The 16,103-nt window shown below is 38.5% G+C and overlaps 1 protein-coding gene across 1 annotated transcript in view; it reads left to right on the top strand.

Annotated features, from left to right (window-relative positions):
- The window catches only part of SPATA17 (spermatogenesis associated 17), a 237,148-nt gene extending 227,062 nt beyond the window's left edge, over positions 1 to 10,086 (top strand). The window contains exons 10-11 of the mRNA XM_055419887.2: positions 6,148 to 6,230; positions 9,800 to 10,086. Coding sequence (XP_055275862.1) covers positions 6,148 to 6,228 — 81 coding nt within the window. The 3' untranslated portion in view covers positions 6,229 to 6,230; positions 9,800 to 10,086. The remainder of the gene's footprint in view (positions 1 to 6,147; positions 6,231 to 9,799) is intronic.
- Positions 10,087 to 16,103: the final 6,017 nt, after the last annotated feature.

Here is a 16,103-nt window from a genome sequence, read left to right as displayed (position 1 = left end):
CAACACTATTTAGTAGTGTGTTATTTAATCTCCAAATATACTCAGAAATTTTACACTGTCTTTTTGTTATTAATTTTCAGTTTAATTTCATTATGGTCTAAAAGCATACTTCGTATGATGTCTACTGTTTTGAAATTGTTGAGATATGATTTATGGCTCAGAATGTGGTCTATCTCGGTGAGTATTCCATGAGAGCTTGAGAAGAGTGCGTGGTTACTGTTGGATGAAGAAGTCTATAAAAGCCAATTACATCCAGTTGAGTGACAGTGCTGTTCAGTTTGTTGTATCCTTACTGACATTCTGCCTGCTGGGATCTGTCAGTTATTTATAAAGGAGTATTGGAGATTCCAATTACAGTAGTGAATTTGTCTTATCTTTTCTTGCAGTTTGATTAGTTTTTACTTCATATATTTTGATGCTCTGTTGTTAGGTACATACACATTAAGGACAGTTATGTCTTCTTCCAGAATTGACCCCTTTATCATGTAATGTCTGTCTTTATTCCAGATAATTCTCCTTATCGTGAAGTCTGTTTTGTCTGAAATTAATGTGTCTACTTCAACTTTCTTTTAATTAATGTTAAATGGTATATCTTTCTCTATCCCTTCACTTTTAACCTGTTTGTTTTTTTTTTTTTTTTAATTTAAAGTAGGTTTCATATGGGCTTCCCTGATGGCTCAGATGGAAATGGCAACCCACTCCAGTATTCTTGCCTGAAAAATCCATGGACAGAAGAGCCTGGTGGGCTGCAGTCAAAGGGTCACAAAGAGTCAGACATGATTGAGTGACTAAGTACAGCACACAGGTTTCATGTACCCACTATATAGTTGGGTCTTGTTTTGTATTCACAGTCTCTGCCTTTTATTAGTTTATTTAAATATACTATTTATTAGTATATTTAAAATCACACTTAAAGTGATATTAATATAATTGGATTAATATCTACATGCTTATATCTGTTTTCCATTCATTACCTTGTTCTTTGTTGGTTTTTTGTTTTGGTTTTGCCTTCCACTCTTTCTGGCTTTGCTAGTTTTAATTTAGCATTTATATGATCTCATTTTTTTCTCCTCTTAGCACATCAATTCTACATCTTTAAAAAAATACTTTTAGTGGTTACTCTAGAGTTTGGAGTATAAATTTATGACTAATCCAAGTCCACTTTCAAATAGCACTATATTATTTCACGGACAGTTCAACTACCTTATAACAGATTATTCCCAGCTCCTCCCTGCCATTCCTTATAATACTGTTGTCATTTACTTATCTTATCCATAAGCTGTAATCACTGATTACATTGCTGTTATTATTTTGAACAAGACTGTTATTTGTAAGATTAATTCTTTCCCTTCATTTATTTATTCTCTAGTGTTCCTCATTTCATGGAGAAATACATTTCTAATGGATATCAGACAAATACTATATGGTATCATTTATATGCATAACTAAAAATAATACAAAAAAAGTATATGCAAGACAAAAGCAGACTTACAGATATAGGAAACAACTACTGGTTGCCAAAGGGGAGAGGGAAGGAGAGGGGAAAAATTAGGGGTACAGAACTAAGAGATACTAAATACTATTATAAAACAGATAAGCAACAGGATATATTGTATAGCACAGGGAATTATAGTCAGTATCTTATAATAACTTTTAATGGAGTATGATCTGTATAAATACTGAATCACTATGCTGTACACCTAACACTGATAGAGTATTGTAAATCAATTATATTTCATTTTTTTAAAAGAGGAGAAAATTAGAAATAACTATTTTAAATATCAAAAATTGTTTATTATAATAAAATAAAAAAACATAGTTGTGGCTTCCCTGGTGGCTCAGTGATAAAGAATCCACCTGCCAATGAAGGCAACATGGGTTCGATCCCTGGTCCTGGAAGATCCCACATGCCGCAGAGCAACTAAACCCGTGAACCACAGTTATTGAGCCTGAGCTCTGCTGCTGCTGCTGCTAAGTCGCTTCAGTTGTGTCTGACTCTTTGCAACCCCATAGACAGCAGCCCACCAGGCTCCCGCATCCCTGGGATTCTCCAGGCAAGAACACTGGAATGGGTTGCCATTTCCTTCTCCAATGCATGAAAGTGAAAAGTGAAAGTGAAGTCACTCAGTCGTGTCCGACCCTCAGCGATCCCATAGCCTACCAGGCTCCTCCTCCCATGGGATTTTCCAGGCAAGAGTACTGGAGTGGGTTGCCATTGCCTTCTCTGGAGCCTGAGCTCTAGTGCCCTGGAACTGCAGCTACTGAGCCCATGTGCTACAGCTACTGAAGCCCACACGCCCTAGAGCCTGCGCTCCACAACAACAGAAGCTACCGCAATGTGAAGCCCAATCACTGCAACTCGAGAGTAGCCCCCACTCTCCGAAACCAGAGAAAAGCCTGTGCAGCAAATGAAGACCCAGCACAGCCAAAGCTAAATATATAAATACAGTTATAAAAATATATATTAAAAACTTAGCTAAAATTATCAAAAGTTTAAGATCATTTGCACAAGACTAAATATTCATTTACTATCTTGAAACCTAGATTATTGTTGCACATATATATTTATAAAACAACCTATTCATTGTCCTTGTCTTCAGGGTTCATCATTGCCAACAGTAAAAATCACAGTAATGCTTCACACATGTGCCTGCCTTCAAACATTCAAGTTTAAAAGTATCATGAATTACTATCTCAAAATATACCCTCTCTGTCATGTGCAACTCTTGCAAATGCTACATTGATTAAGTGCCCCTAGAATCACAGTATCAAATAAAAAGAAAGCCAGAATATGCATTTCAACACCCCAAGAAAATAATACTTCATTATATAAAGTTCTGTTGCATTCCTGCTATCCAAACGAAGGATTTTGCTTAAATTAATGAATTTGTCTTTTACTTAAGCATTTTTGTCACACAGATTTTTTTCATACTCTAAAGCAGTGTCTGTTACAACCTCTTGTCCTTCATGTCACTTGGGCTTAGTCGCTTTTGTTCCATAAACACAAAGCAACAGATGTGGGGCTTTTCCCTGGGGCCTGAATAGTGTTATTCATAGAAGTCGATACTTAGAGCTGGGGCTCTATTGTACCAGAGGGGAGAGCCAGATCACTAGTGACAAAGGTTCCTGCATATTCTTCAATACATTTATTTTCTGTGTGTTTGTAATGCAGGAACCCTCTAAAGGGGTCGACCCTGGGCAGAGGTCCTTCCTTCGGAGGTTTTCTTAAATAAAATTATCCCAAATCATTTCCATTGAGGATAAACATCCTTTGCAAAGGAGAAACATACGCTTTTATATGGTCTGACCACTTACAAAATCCACTGTCGATTTAGTGTTTTACTTCTCTAATGACTGCCCGTTTAACATACTTGAAAAGTATTTGTTTCTGTTCTCAGTCAAATGCTGCTTCTCTGCTTACTCAACAAAAAATGATTTGTCCTCTCTTTCTTCCTCACTTCTTCAGCATTTGTGTGAGTCAGTTCTGTGACACTTACCACAGGTGTCCCTCTGTTTTAAGTATTTGGATGTAACACCTTTCCCTTTTCATTCATTCAGTCAGCAAATACTCTTTTGCACAAAACAAGGCACTTACCCGCGTGAAGCTTATAATCTGCAGGACACAAAATAAGCACATATCAAAGAGCAGTAATAGCTATGAAGAAAATAGAACCATTTAAAATGATAGAAAGTTTCAGGGGTATCATTTTATGTGCAGGTAGTCACGAAAGTTCTCTTTGAACAGGTATGTGATGAAGGTGAGGAATGAATCATGGGGATGCAGAGATAAAGCCGTTGAGGTGGAGGCATCTCTAAGTATAAAGACTGAGAAGTAACATGTTCAGTAAACAAAGGTTTTGCTAGAGACAATTCATTGAGGGGAAATGCAGAAGAAAAATTGTGTCACCAAAGGAACTAAATCCACCACTGTCAAGGTCAAGGTTAAACATGTAGACTGTGAGCTCTAGGCAGACAGGGGTCCATGCCATTGTATTGCTCAGAACTTCTCCAGGTTGTCATCTATAACTCTTAAAAACTATGTATTCGACTCACAGGCTTAGAGAATGAACTTATGGTTACTGGAAGGGATGGTTAAGGAGTTTGGTATCGACATGTACACACTGCTATATTAAAATGGATAATGAACACGATCCTACTGTATAGCACAGGGAACTCTGCTCAGTGTCATGTGGCAGCCTGAAGGGGAGGGAAATTTGGTGGAGAATGGATACATGTATATGTATGGCTGAGTCACTTTGCTGTGCCTGTGAAACTATCAGTTCAGTTCAGTTCAGTTCAGTCGCTCAGTCGTGTCCGACTCTCCGCGACCCCATGAATCACAGCACACCAGGCCTCCCTGTCCATCACCAACTCCCAGAGTTCACTCAAACTCATGTCCATCGAGTCGGTGATGCCATCCAGCCATCTCATTCTCTGTCATCCGTGTTTCCTCCTGTCCCCAATCCCTCCCAGCATCAGAGTCTTTTCCAGTGAGTCAACTCTTCGCATGAGGTGGCCAAAGTATTGGAGTTTCAGCTTTAGCATCAGTCCTTCCAATGAACACCCAGTACTGATCTCCTTTAGAATGGACTGGTTGGATCTCCTTGGAGTACAAGGGACTCTCAAGAGTCTTTTCCAACACCACAGCATTGTTATTTGGCTGTTGTTGTTTAGTCTCTAAATCATGTCCAGCTCTTTGTGACCCCGTGGACTGCAGCACGCCAGGCTTCCCTGTCCTTCACTATCTCCCTGAGTATACTCAAACTTATGTCCATTGAGTCAGTAGTGCTGTCCAACCATCTCATCCTGTCACTCCCTTCTCCTTCTGCCCTCAATCTCTCCCAGCATTAGGATCTTTTCCAATAAGTCAGCTCTTTACATCAGCTAGCCAAAGTATTGGAGCTTCAGCATCAATCCTTCCAGTGAATATTCCAGGTTGATTTCCTTTAGGATTGACTGGTTTAATCTCCTTGCTGTCCAAGGGGCTCTCAAGAGTCTTCTGCAGCACCACAGTTAGAAAGCATCAATTCTTCAGTGCTCAGTCTTCTTTATGGTCCAGCTCACATCCATGGTCTTCCCTGGTGGCTCAGATGGTAAAGAATCTGCCTGCAACGCAGAAGACGGGGTTTGATCCCTGGGTTGGAAAGATCCTCTGAAGTAGGGAATGGCTACCCACTCCATTCTTGCCTGGAGAATTCCATGGACAGAGAAGCCTGGCGGGCTATAGCTCATGGAGTCACAAAGAGTCAGACACAATTGAGTGACTAATATTTTCACTTTTTTTCTCATATCTGTACATGACTACTAGAAAAACCATAGCTTTGACTATATGGACCTTTGTTGGCAAAGTGATATCTCTGCTTTTTAATGCTCTCTCTAGGCTTGTCATAGCTTTCCTTCCAAGGAGCTAGCATCTTTTAATTTCATGGGTGCAGTCACCATCTACAGTGATTTTGGAGCCCAAGAAAATAAAATCTGTCCCTGTTTCCACTTTTTCTCCTTCTGTTTGCCATGAGGTGATGGCACTGGATGCCATGTTCTTAGTTTTATAACTGTTGAGCTTTAAACCAGCTTTTTCACTCTCCTCTTTCACCTTCATCAAGAGGCCCTTTAGTTCCTCTTTGCTTCCTTCCATTATAATGGTATCATCTGCATATCTGAGGTTGTTGATGTTTCTCCTGGAAATCTTGATTCCAACTTGTGATACTCCCAGCCCGGCATTTCATCTGATGTACTCTGCATATAAGTTAAATAGGGTGACAATATCCTGCCTTCTAATACTTCTTTCCCAGTTTTTTACCAGTCACTTGTTCAGTGTTCAGTTCTAACTGTTGCTTCTTGACCTGCACACAGGTTTCTCAGAAGACAGGTAAGGTGGTCTGGTATTCCCATCTTGTTAAGAATTTTCCAGTTTGTTGTGATCCACGCAGTCTTAAAAACTTAAAACTATGTGCTTAAGAAAGCTTCATGTATCTGGCTTTCAACTAATAAAAATTAACTACTAATTTTTTTTTTTGAGGATGTGATGGGAAGTTTGCTGTGCAGTTAGATGATATCTATCTAGCAATTTAATATAATATAAATGATAACAAAATACTGTAAATCAGTTAAGACCTGTTTGGTAACTGTAGATCTTTTTCCTCCTAGGATTTCCAAACTGTATTGCCATCATTTGATCTCTTCTCAAAGTATGGAAAAATGTATTCAAAAGCTGGACAAATTGTATAAAGGTATGCATTTTTGCTAAAAGGTACTTCAAAAACTACTATAGTAAATAATATAAAAAATCAAATGAGATTGACTTAACTATGAAGCGTTTAAAAAACCATGCCACTATAATTTATGAAATACAGCTCCATATATTTCTTTCATTCTAGTCTAATGGTTTTCAACATTTGAAAATCATGGATTTTGTATTTCAGATCTCTTCAAAGTAAACTCAAAGTAGAACTAACACCTGAAGTACCTTCCTCTTTAAATTAATTAAAACAGTAGATAAATAGTTTTACATAATATAATGAGAAAAGTATTGATGGTATCCACAACCTAAAATATTTCTCATTACTGTATGGTACAGTATTGTTTAAAATACTGTATTCAATATGTGTTATTTAAATTGCGAGGTACCTTTAAGGAATTTCAAGTAAATAGCATCTTGGGTCTCTGATGAGCAAAGTTTGCAGACTAGAGAACAGAGATCGCCACATAAAATTCAGGATCACAGAAGAAACTGTCAATGAATACTGCATCTAATTACTAAGGCGTTTTAGAGAAGTGATTACAATCAAAGGAAGCCTAATCAGAGGTATACTGACATTTTCAGCCAAAGTTAAAGGAGATATTGGATGAAGACAGAATAGAGCATTACAGTTGAAGGCACAGAGACAGGAATGTGAAATCAGGCTAGTTAATTCCCCAGGGTCCTCCCACACCAATAACAGCTGGGGAAGGTTGTGGTCTGTTGGGAAGAACGCAAAATAGATACAAGCAACTATGTTCCTCAGATTTAGTTAGCGTTGCCTCTCTCCCATTTATAACTGGATGCTTCAACTGGAAGTCTAGTTAAATGCAGAGAGCAATAACCACTCTGTAACTCCTCCAAAGGAATACACAAGGGGAAATAAGAAATATTCTGAGCTAATAGAAAAACATACATATAATGCCAAGTGGAATTACAGTTTCAAGGTTTATAAAGTATCATTACCCATTGGAGTATTTATCTAGTATTCATGTTTCACAGCATGAAGTAGCCTAAATAAAAATTTTCATATTTGTATGACTTCAGGTTTTAAATCAAAGATGTATCCTGTTCATAGTGGCAAGGTTGAAAACAACTTGAATAATCACTAGTATGTGAGTGAAGTTGCTCAGTCATGTCCGACTCTTTGCGACCCCATGGATTCTCCTCTGTCCATGGAATTCTCCAGGCCAGAATACTGGAGTGGGTAGCCATTCCCTTCTCTAGGGGATCTTCCCAACCCAGGGATCGAACCCAAGTCTCCTGCACTACAGGCAAATTCTTTACCATCTGAGCCACCAGGGAGGCATTTACTAGTATATGTTAAGTTAAATGATAGACACATAAAATGTAATACTGTGACAATGTTAAATATGTTAACATAGATATTTCCCCATTATTTTGAAAAAATGCCTACAATATATTTCTAAGAAAGCTGAATTCAAGGATAACTGTGTAGTCTGATTTCGTTAAATATATATATATATGTGCATGCATGTATGTGTACACATATACACATATGTATATATATATATAAAACATATTTGCATGTGCTTATTTATATATTACATATGTATGTATGTATTTGTGTAAGGCAAAAATGTTAATGGTAGTTATCTCTCGATAGTGAGATTAGGGGTAGCTTTTAGGGGGATATTTCTTTATGGTCTCATTTTTTGAAATTTTTATCTAATCAGACAGGAGCAAATTGTAAAACAAAACACTCCAGTAGGAACTACTTGCTCTTCCCTATCAATTACAAAGAAATCTTGCCTTTATTCTACTCAATCATAATAATTTAGAGACAATTATCTTTTTTTTCCTGAGGTCAAAATAATGGCTTGCTAAATTATTTATAAGACAAGGATTAGCAACAAATATTTCACATTCCTTTTAATTAAAAAAAGTGCACAATGCACAAGTATGTGAGAGACATTTTTTAAAAACTGTTCATTCACTCTTCTCTTGGATTTTTAACTATTTTGTGAATTGAAAATAATATCAAAATGTCATCTTCTCCTCTTAGAAAAGAAATTAATATCTAGCATTTAATTTTGCTAAGTGATGGGTAGCAGTCTTAGCCGATGCTCTTCTATTAAGATTTCATTTCACCAAATACAGCAAAGTGCCTCTGCTCTTTGTAAAGAAGGCTGAGTTGGGAATACTTGTCCCGAAGTGTTGAATAAAGATGGCTTGGTAATTCTGAGAGCTATCTATTTGATTGCTTCAGCTTTAAGGTAGTTCATCACTTTGCTATAATTCACCCAACACTGTCTCATCTCACACACCCATATTACACTTTCCCATCAGTCCGATTAAAAGTACTGATGCCTTTATCAGATTAATCTCCTTTCCTTTTAGCATGTCTGAGTTTAGGATAAGCAGAGCCAACACCTAACTTTTATGATTAATGCAGTAAGACTTCAGCCTCTGAAATTGCTCAGACTGAGTTAGATTTTAAACACACATATATCACATGTATATTTTAAAATCTACTCCCTGATGAAGATGATTCCTTTTAATTTCTTTAATTTTTCTGTGTAGCCACTCACTTCTGGAACCTTTGATAGTTTCCAAAAGGCACCTTTGTCTAAATCAGAAGGTGCTGTATCCCATCAGCTCACTCTGCTGTTTTTTAAGCTCGATTCATCTTTCTAGGTGGAAGCATCTGTTTAAAGGTTAGAGTGGAAAAAAATTAGCACCATCAGATGAACTCATTGATTAGTCCAACATCAGTATGAGTTTTCTGGCATGAAAAGCTTTTCACTTTTCTCGTGTCTTTTTTTGCGATGGCTTTGGCCCAGGCTATCATTCTGCTAAAAAGTGCAATTGTGAGGCCATATGAGACGAATTTTAGTGGAATTATTTGTTATGTGTGAAAGCAGTGTACTTGGTTCCTCTTTTCATAAGAATTTGGCATAGACTTGACTCAAATCACTGAGAAAAATAAGTTTAGTACCTGAATTGGGAAAAGGGTGAAATCCTATTTTTTTTTTTTTTTCCCAAAGGAAATAAGGTCTCAGCAGCTGTGTAAGGGAAAAAGGATGATACACGAGGGGAAAGTAAGAATCAGGTATAGAAGCTGCATATGTGCCTGTTGGGGTTAAACTTTTATTTCAACAAGAAAAGTTACTGCACCTGGTCATTCAGGTTGGCACTATGTGAATTCATAAGCCTTTTCAGTTTAGTCATAGTGAACTGGCAATAAGCAAAAAAACAAAAATCAAAATATCTGTAGTGTTTTTATCCTTTGACTAAAGATGATGTAACAAACCACTTACCTCTAGGAAGACAGTCTGCTGTAGCTCCTTTATGACTGAGGCAGGCTGGCTGGATGCTCCCTGAGACTAATGGCGTACACCATCCATGCTGTTGACCAGGACCTACAGAGGTGTAGACAGCGACCAGAGAAAAGGGTGATTCTAGCAGGGTTAGAAACGAGTCAGATCAGTTAAGCTCAGACCCTTAACTGAGCTTAACTCTTAAGTGAGGAATATTTAAATAGAGAATTTGAGAACGCCTGTTACTTTTCTTCTTTCAGTTTTGCTGTTTCGATTTTAGACAACAAGACAAAAGGCAAAAATGAGATTATGGTGTGAAGTGTGTTGAATAGAAGACCCCACTGCATGGAATCCTGGATTCTACTTTGATGGTGCCTGAATAACCTTGACCCACACCTATCAGCCTCTGAAGTATTTCCCATTCTCTATCTCTCTCCTGTCTCTCTCTGTTCTCTCCCCTCCTCCTCCCCATATCTGTCCAAAGAAGAAATTGGAACCATCTCTGGTTCATTCAAAACTCTCCAAGTCTAAAAGAAAAATACACATGAGGATCCTACAGAAAATACACTTAAACCATAATTATTATGATTCAATAAATGTAATATTTTACAGCTGACTACTCATGAATTAATTCCAGTGAGGGGAAAAAAAAAAAAAATATATATATATATAGTGTAGTGAGTCTTTTACCTCTGAGAGTGTCTGTCACAACCATAACCCCTGGTGACCAAAAGTACCATAAATGGTTCCACTGAAATGGTCTGACACCATTGCCCTAGTCACAAGTGGGGAGGCAGTGTTGGGAGCCCCCAAAAAAGGGCAGCTACAATGAAGAGTGAGTGATAAATGGTTTGAAGAATGAGTGGTTTAAAGTAGATTGGTATCAATGCTGTGCTCTGAGGGAAACAGTGATTTGTCAGACCAGTTAGAACCCTCCTGGGACGTTGAACTTGAGACACGTAGACACAGACCAGTGAGCATGGAGCAGATATGTAGACGCCCTCAGATACAAAAGACATTTGCAGTTCTTTGCTCAACAGAGAGCATCTGCTTGTGTCTATCCAGCCTCATTGTCTTCACTTAGTAAGTGACTTCTGATTGAAAAACAAGTATCTGACTCATTAGATTATGAAATTTTAGAGTATTCCTCCTAGCCCTTTGAATCTATAATAACAATTAACAATCTGCTAGGCATTTTGTAGATCCTGGGCCAATATTTGTTAATTCTGACCTTAGCATGAACTTGTAAGACAATTGCTAGAATTAGAAAATGTTTGAACATTGCCTACTTCAAAGTTACATGACAAGTCTTATGATTCAGTCTATAACGTTGCCCTTCTCATTATGATAGTCTCAGCTAGAATTTTTTAAACTGTTTGGTTTTATGAGGTATTATGTAAGAGCTTATAATTTGTGAAGTTTTATATGAAGAGGATTAAGAAGCAAAGACATCACTTTCCAACAAAGGTCCATATAGTCAAAGCTATGGTTTTTCCAGTAGTTGTGTATGGATGTGAGAGTTGGATGTAAAGCAGGCTGAGTGCCAAGGAACTGATGCTTTCAAATTGTGCTGGAGAAGACTCTTGAGAGTCACTTGGACAGCAAGAAGAGCAAACCAGTCCATCCTAAAGGAGATCAGTCCTGAATATTCATTGGAAGGACTGATGCTGAAGCTGAAGCTCTAGTACTTTGGCCACCTGGTGTGAAGAACTGACTCATTGGGAATGACCTGATGCTAGGAAAGATTGAAGGCAAAAGGAGAAGGAAGTGGCAGAGGATGAGATGGTTAGGTAGCATCAGTGACTCAATGGACACGAATCTGAACAATTCTGGGAGATAATGAAGGACAGGGAAGCCTGGCGTGCTGCAGTCTATAGGGCTGCAAAGAGTCAGACATGACTTAGCAACCAAACAACAGCAACATCTGAAAAAGATTCATTTTAAAAAAACATTGTCAATCCTTTTCTTTTAAAAAAACAGTTACCATTCATTTACAGCCAAATTTGGTAAATATGTTGGGAATTATAATAAGTGCAGTTTTGTAGAGAACTCAAATAAGTAATAATAGCAAACTTTTAAAAATGAGACATTTATTGCAAGGAGGGATTTGCTACATTTGGGGATAAGGAAATAGAAGTAGGATAGAAAAATATGTTATTGGGTGTTATGAATTATTTTATGCTGTGAAGCGGAGAAGGCAATGGCAAGCCACTCCAGTACTCTTGCCTAGAAAATCCCATGGATGGAGGAGCCTGGTAGGCTGCAGTCCGTGGCGTCGCTAAGGGTCGGACACGACTGAGCGACTTCACTTTCACACATTGGAGAAGGAAATGGCAACCCACTCCAATGTTCTTGCCTGGAGAATCCCAGGGACAGGGGAGCCTGGTGGGCTGCCGTCAGTGGGGTCAGACAGAGTCAGACACGACTGAAGTGACTTAGCAGCAGCAGCATGCTGTGAAGTGTGAGAAGTTGAGTGAGGTAGCTAGATTCAGAACAGATCAGAGTCCTTTGACACTTTATGCATTGAGTCTGTGCGTGCATGTATGCTAAGTCGCTTCATCGTGTCTGACTGTTCGGGGCTCTATTGACTGTAGCCTGTCAGGCTCCTCTGTCCATGGGATTCTCTAGGCAAGAATACTGGAGTGGGTTGCCATGCCCTCCTCCAGGGGAGCTTCCTGACCCAGGGTCACGTCTCTTATGTCTCCTGCAGTGCCAGGGAGGTTCTTTACCACTAGCGCTGCCTGGGAAGACTGCATTGAGTTTATGCCAGATGACAAAATAGATGATTCAACTATCAAATTTCATTTACTCTAGAAGCGACTGATGAAAGAAAAAAAAAAGGATGTTATTGGTGAGTGGGGAGTATATTACTTGACCTCTTGCTGTCATGGTTTCTAACTTTACTAAGCCTAGTTTCACTCTATCCCGATTTTTTCTTCTTTTTTTTAATAGAATGTATTACTTTATTGTAATGGAATCAATAATTCCTGTTCTTTTCTAATAATAATCTTAGGGGACTGGAATCTTATTATAATTGTGCTACTCGCACTCACAATATTCAGGGAATCTATTCTTTTAAACTAACTTTCAGCATTAGATTATGAGCTATTGCATAGCCTTAGTGCTCCAAAGTGAAGGAAATAGCAACCCACTCCAGTGTTCTTGCCTGGAGAAACCCAGGGACGGGGGAGCCTGGTGGGCTGCCGTCTATGGGGTCTCACAGAGTCGGACACGACTGAAGCAACAGCAGCAGCAGCAGTGTTCCAAAGTTACCTGTCCTGGAAATTCAAAAGCAAAATTGTGGGTAATACAAAATTGTGAATTGCCTGCTCCAGTCTGCAAGTTTCTACCTTCCTCTCTGTCCTTCTCTCTCTCTTTCTCTCTCTCTCTCATGTTATAACACTGCTGCTGCTGCATCACTTCAGTCGTGTCCGACTCTGTGTGACCCCATAGACGGAAGCCCACTAGGCTCCCCCATCCCTGGGATTCTCCAGGCAAGAACACTGGAGTGGGTTGCCATTTCCTTCTCCAATGTGTGAAAGTGAAAAGTGTGACTCCACCACCCATCTGACCCTTAGCGACCCCACTGACTGCAGCCTACCAGGCTCCTCCATCCATGGGATTTTCTAGGCAATAAACTACACCCAAGAAAAAGAATTCCTGCTGTTGATATATTCTTGAGAACTGCAAAGTATTTCATGATTCAGATTGCCAGTTTTATCTGTCTCACTGATACCCAAACTCTTGAATGATTCAAGTGCTCTGTAGCCAGTCTATGTAATATATTTGTTTTTCACCATCCCACACCCCTGCCTACCCATACATACAATTCTGATAACTACAGAAGTATCCAGATGAACCAAATATGACTTCGCATTGAAGAGAAAGAAGAATGAGACCTGGCATCTTATTAGAGACTATAACTGGGGGAAGCAGTCTGTTTCTTCTGAAAAACTACTTAACTCTCAATTCATCAACTTATATATACTTTCTTTCCTACATTCCCTATACGAGCTACTCAAGGAAATTAACAAGACCTAGTGTTTGATGAAAAACTGGTGACTCCACCACCCTTCTTATTCACCAAAATTAACTTTGTATGAATATTGACCACTAAAACATCAAGAGCACTGTGGATCTTCAAAGGCACATACCTTGAGAGCATTCAGAATGGGATGAAGTTCTATCCTAGTGTGAGAGCAGACAAAAAATACATCATCATCTGTATTAGTTTGCTCAGGTAGCCATAACAGTATAGCACAGACTGCATGTCTTCAACAGAAATTTAACTTCTCATGGTACTGGAGGCAGGAAGTTCAAGATAAAAGTGTCAGCATGGGTTATTTGCGGTAGGCATCTCTTCCTGGCTTGCAGACTGCTTTCTTGCTGTATCCTTGAATGGCCTTTCCTGTCTGTACATGCACACTCCAAATCTCTTCCTCTCCTAATAAGAACACCAGTCCTATTGGTTTGGGGCTGCATCTTTAAGACCTCATTTAAACTTAATTACCTCCTTAAAGTTTCTTTCTTTAAATGCATTCACATTAAGGATAGGGCTTCAACATATGAATTGGAGGGGGTGGAAGTCACATTCAGTCCATAACATCATCCCAAAGATGGAAACCTATCTTCAACTTTATCACATGATAGGCTAAGGTGATTGGCACTTCTATTAACCGTTGTCCAGAAGCCAAAGTAAATCTTTTTTTAAAGAACATCTTGAGTCACTACATGTTTCATTAGCAATGAATATATGCAATAAAAAACAAATGAACAAGATAAAACCTAGGAGGGGGAAAAGCCTTAATGAAATGGAGATGTTATCTACGTGATAAAAGAGTCCAAAATTCTGGTTGTAAAGATGCTAACCAATCTCAGGGAAAGAGTGAATGAACTTGGAGGGAACTTCAACAAAGGGATAGAAAGGATAATAAATATCAAATGAAAGTCACAAAACTAAAGAATATAATAGCTGAATTGAAAAATACTAGAGGAATTCAACAGCAGCTCAGAGGAAGCGGAAAAAGAATCAGTGACCTGGAAGTCAATGCAATGGAACTAAACAGACAAAGTAGAAAAAAGATAAAAATAATTTTAAAAGTGAAGATAACCTAAGGGACCTATGAGACAACATGAAGTGGAACAACTTTCACGTTATAGGGGTCTCGGAAGGAGGAGAGAGACAGAAAGAGGCAGAAAACTTATTTGAGTAAATAATGGCTGAAAACTTCCCTGACCTTTCTGGAAGAAGATCCAGGAAGCCCAGGGAGTTCAAATAAGATGAGCCCAAAGAGATCTACACCAAGACACATTTACAATCAGACGTTAAAAACAGAGAATCTTTAAAGCAGCAAGAGAAAAATAATTTGTTCCATACAAGGGAACCCCTCTAAGAGTGGAAAGGAATGGGAGGCAAACAAACCAAAACCCTGGAGAGTACCATCCTCTCCAAAGATGGCAGCTACTCCCTTGCCCCACCTATGAGAAGGCAGACCCAATACAAGAGAAGCTGGACATATTTTCAAGAAAATTCTCTACTTTAGGTGTTGACAAAGATTTCAGTCATCAAAACACTGTGAAAATCGTACAAAGTGCAACCAGACCTGGGTTCTTCCCTTTGTTGGCAGTTTGGGCAACTCTAATGGCTGTTGTAGTTGGCTCTGTCACTCAGCTCTACATGATCTTGTCATCGTTTCTTAACCTCCCTAAACCTCAGTTTTCTCATCTATGAGAACTAGAATAATAACACTTTCCTCTCAGGGTTATTAAGAGGACTGATTACATGTTAAAATCACTTAAGACTATGCCTCTAATTCAGCAAGTGTCTCAATAAATGATCATTGTTATTATTATTTTTGTTGCCAGAGTACTCCCTGAGGATAACTGAAAAGAAAAAAGGGTGACAGCTTGAAACAAGGACATACAGCTACTGCTTTATGGAAAGCCCATATTTTCCTGTCATCCCTATCTTTCTCCTCTCCCTCTAACTGACTTCCCATCTTAAATCTTCTCCTGCTATCACCCTGCAAAAGGCTCAGAAGTCACCACCAGTCGCTTAGAATGAAAATGGGAGTAGAACAGCTGGAAGATCAATTTCTATTTCTGTTACACAACTTTGAGTCTCCAATCTCATTTATTTTTCCTCATAGAAACACTGTGAAACTTGGTCCTTTGTTTCTAAAATTTTGTTCCCGTTTTAGAGAAATTGGGATGTGTGTTGGATTGGATTTTTTGGACTAGCCCTGGACACCTTACCACAATAAATAATGTAGTTATTTTCAGAGATAGGTGCATTCACAAGATCAAGGACATGCCATATTATTAAGACTTAAATTTCATACATGTACAAAATGTACAAGGTAATCTCGTAAACTGAAAACCCATATGTAATTGCGTTTTCATTTTAGCTTTCATTACTCAAGCTACAAACACACATGAGAAACAGAGCATTTTATATTCAAAAACCCCTGATCCTGTATTTTGTTAATATTCAACTGCAAAAATAAGAAAAATAGGAGACAAGCCTTGACAGAGAGATGTAAACCTTAAGGGTAAATGAGAAAGTAAATAATGATCACCTATAT

Source organism: Moschus berezovskii, chromosome 17 (genome assembly GCF_049115385.1).
Source record: "Moschus berezovskii isolate FMDL1 chromosome 17, NW_MosBer_1.0, whole genome shotgun sequence".
Lineage (NCBI taxonomy): Eukaryota > Metazoa > Chordata > Mammalia > Artiodactyla > Moschidae > Moschus > Moschus berezovskii.
Note: the sequence above shows the minus strand (reverse complement) of the source record. Positions and strands in the feature narration are given on the sequence as shown.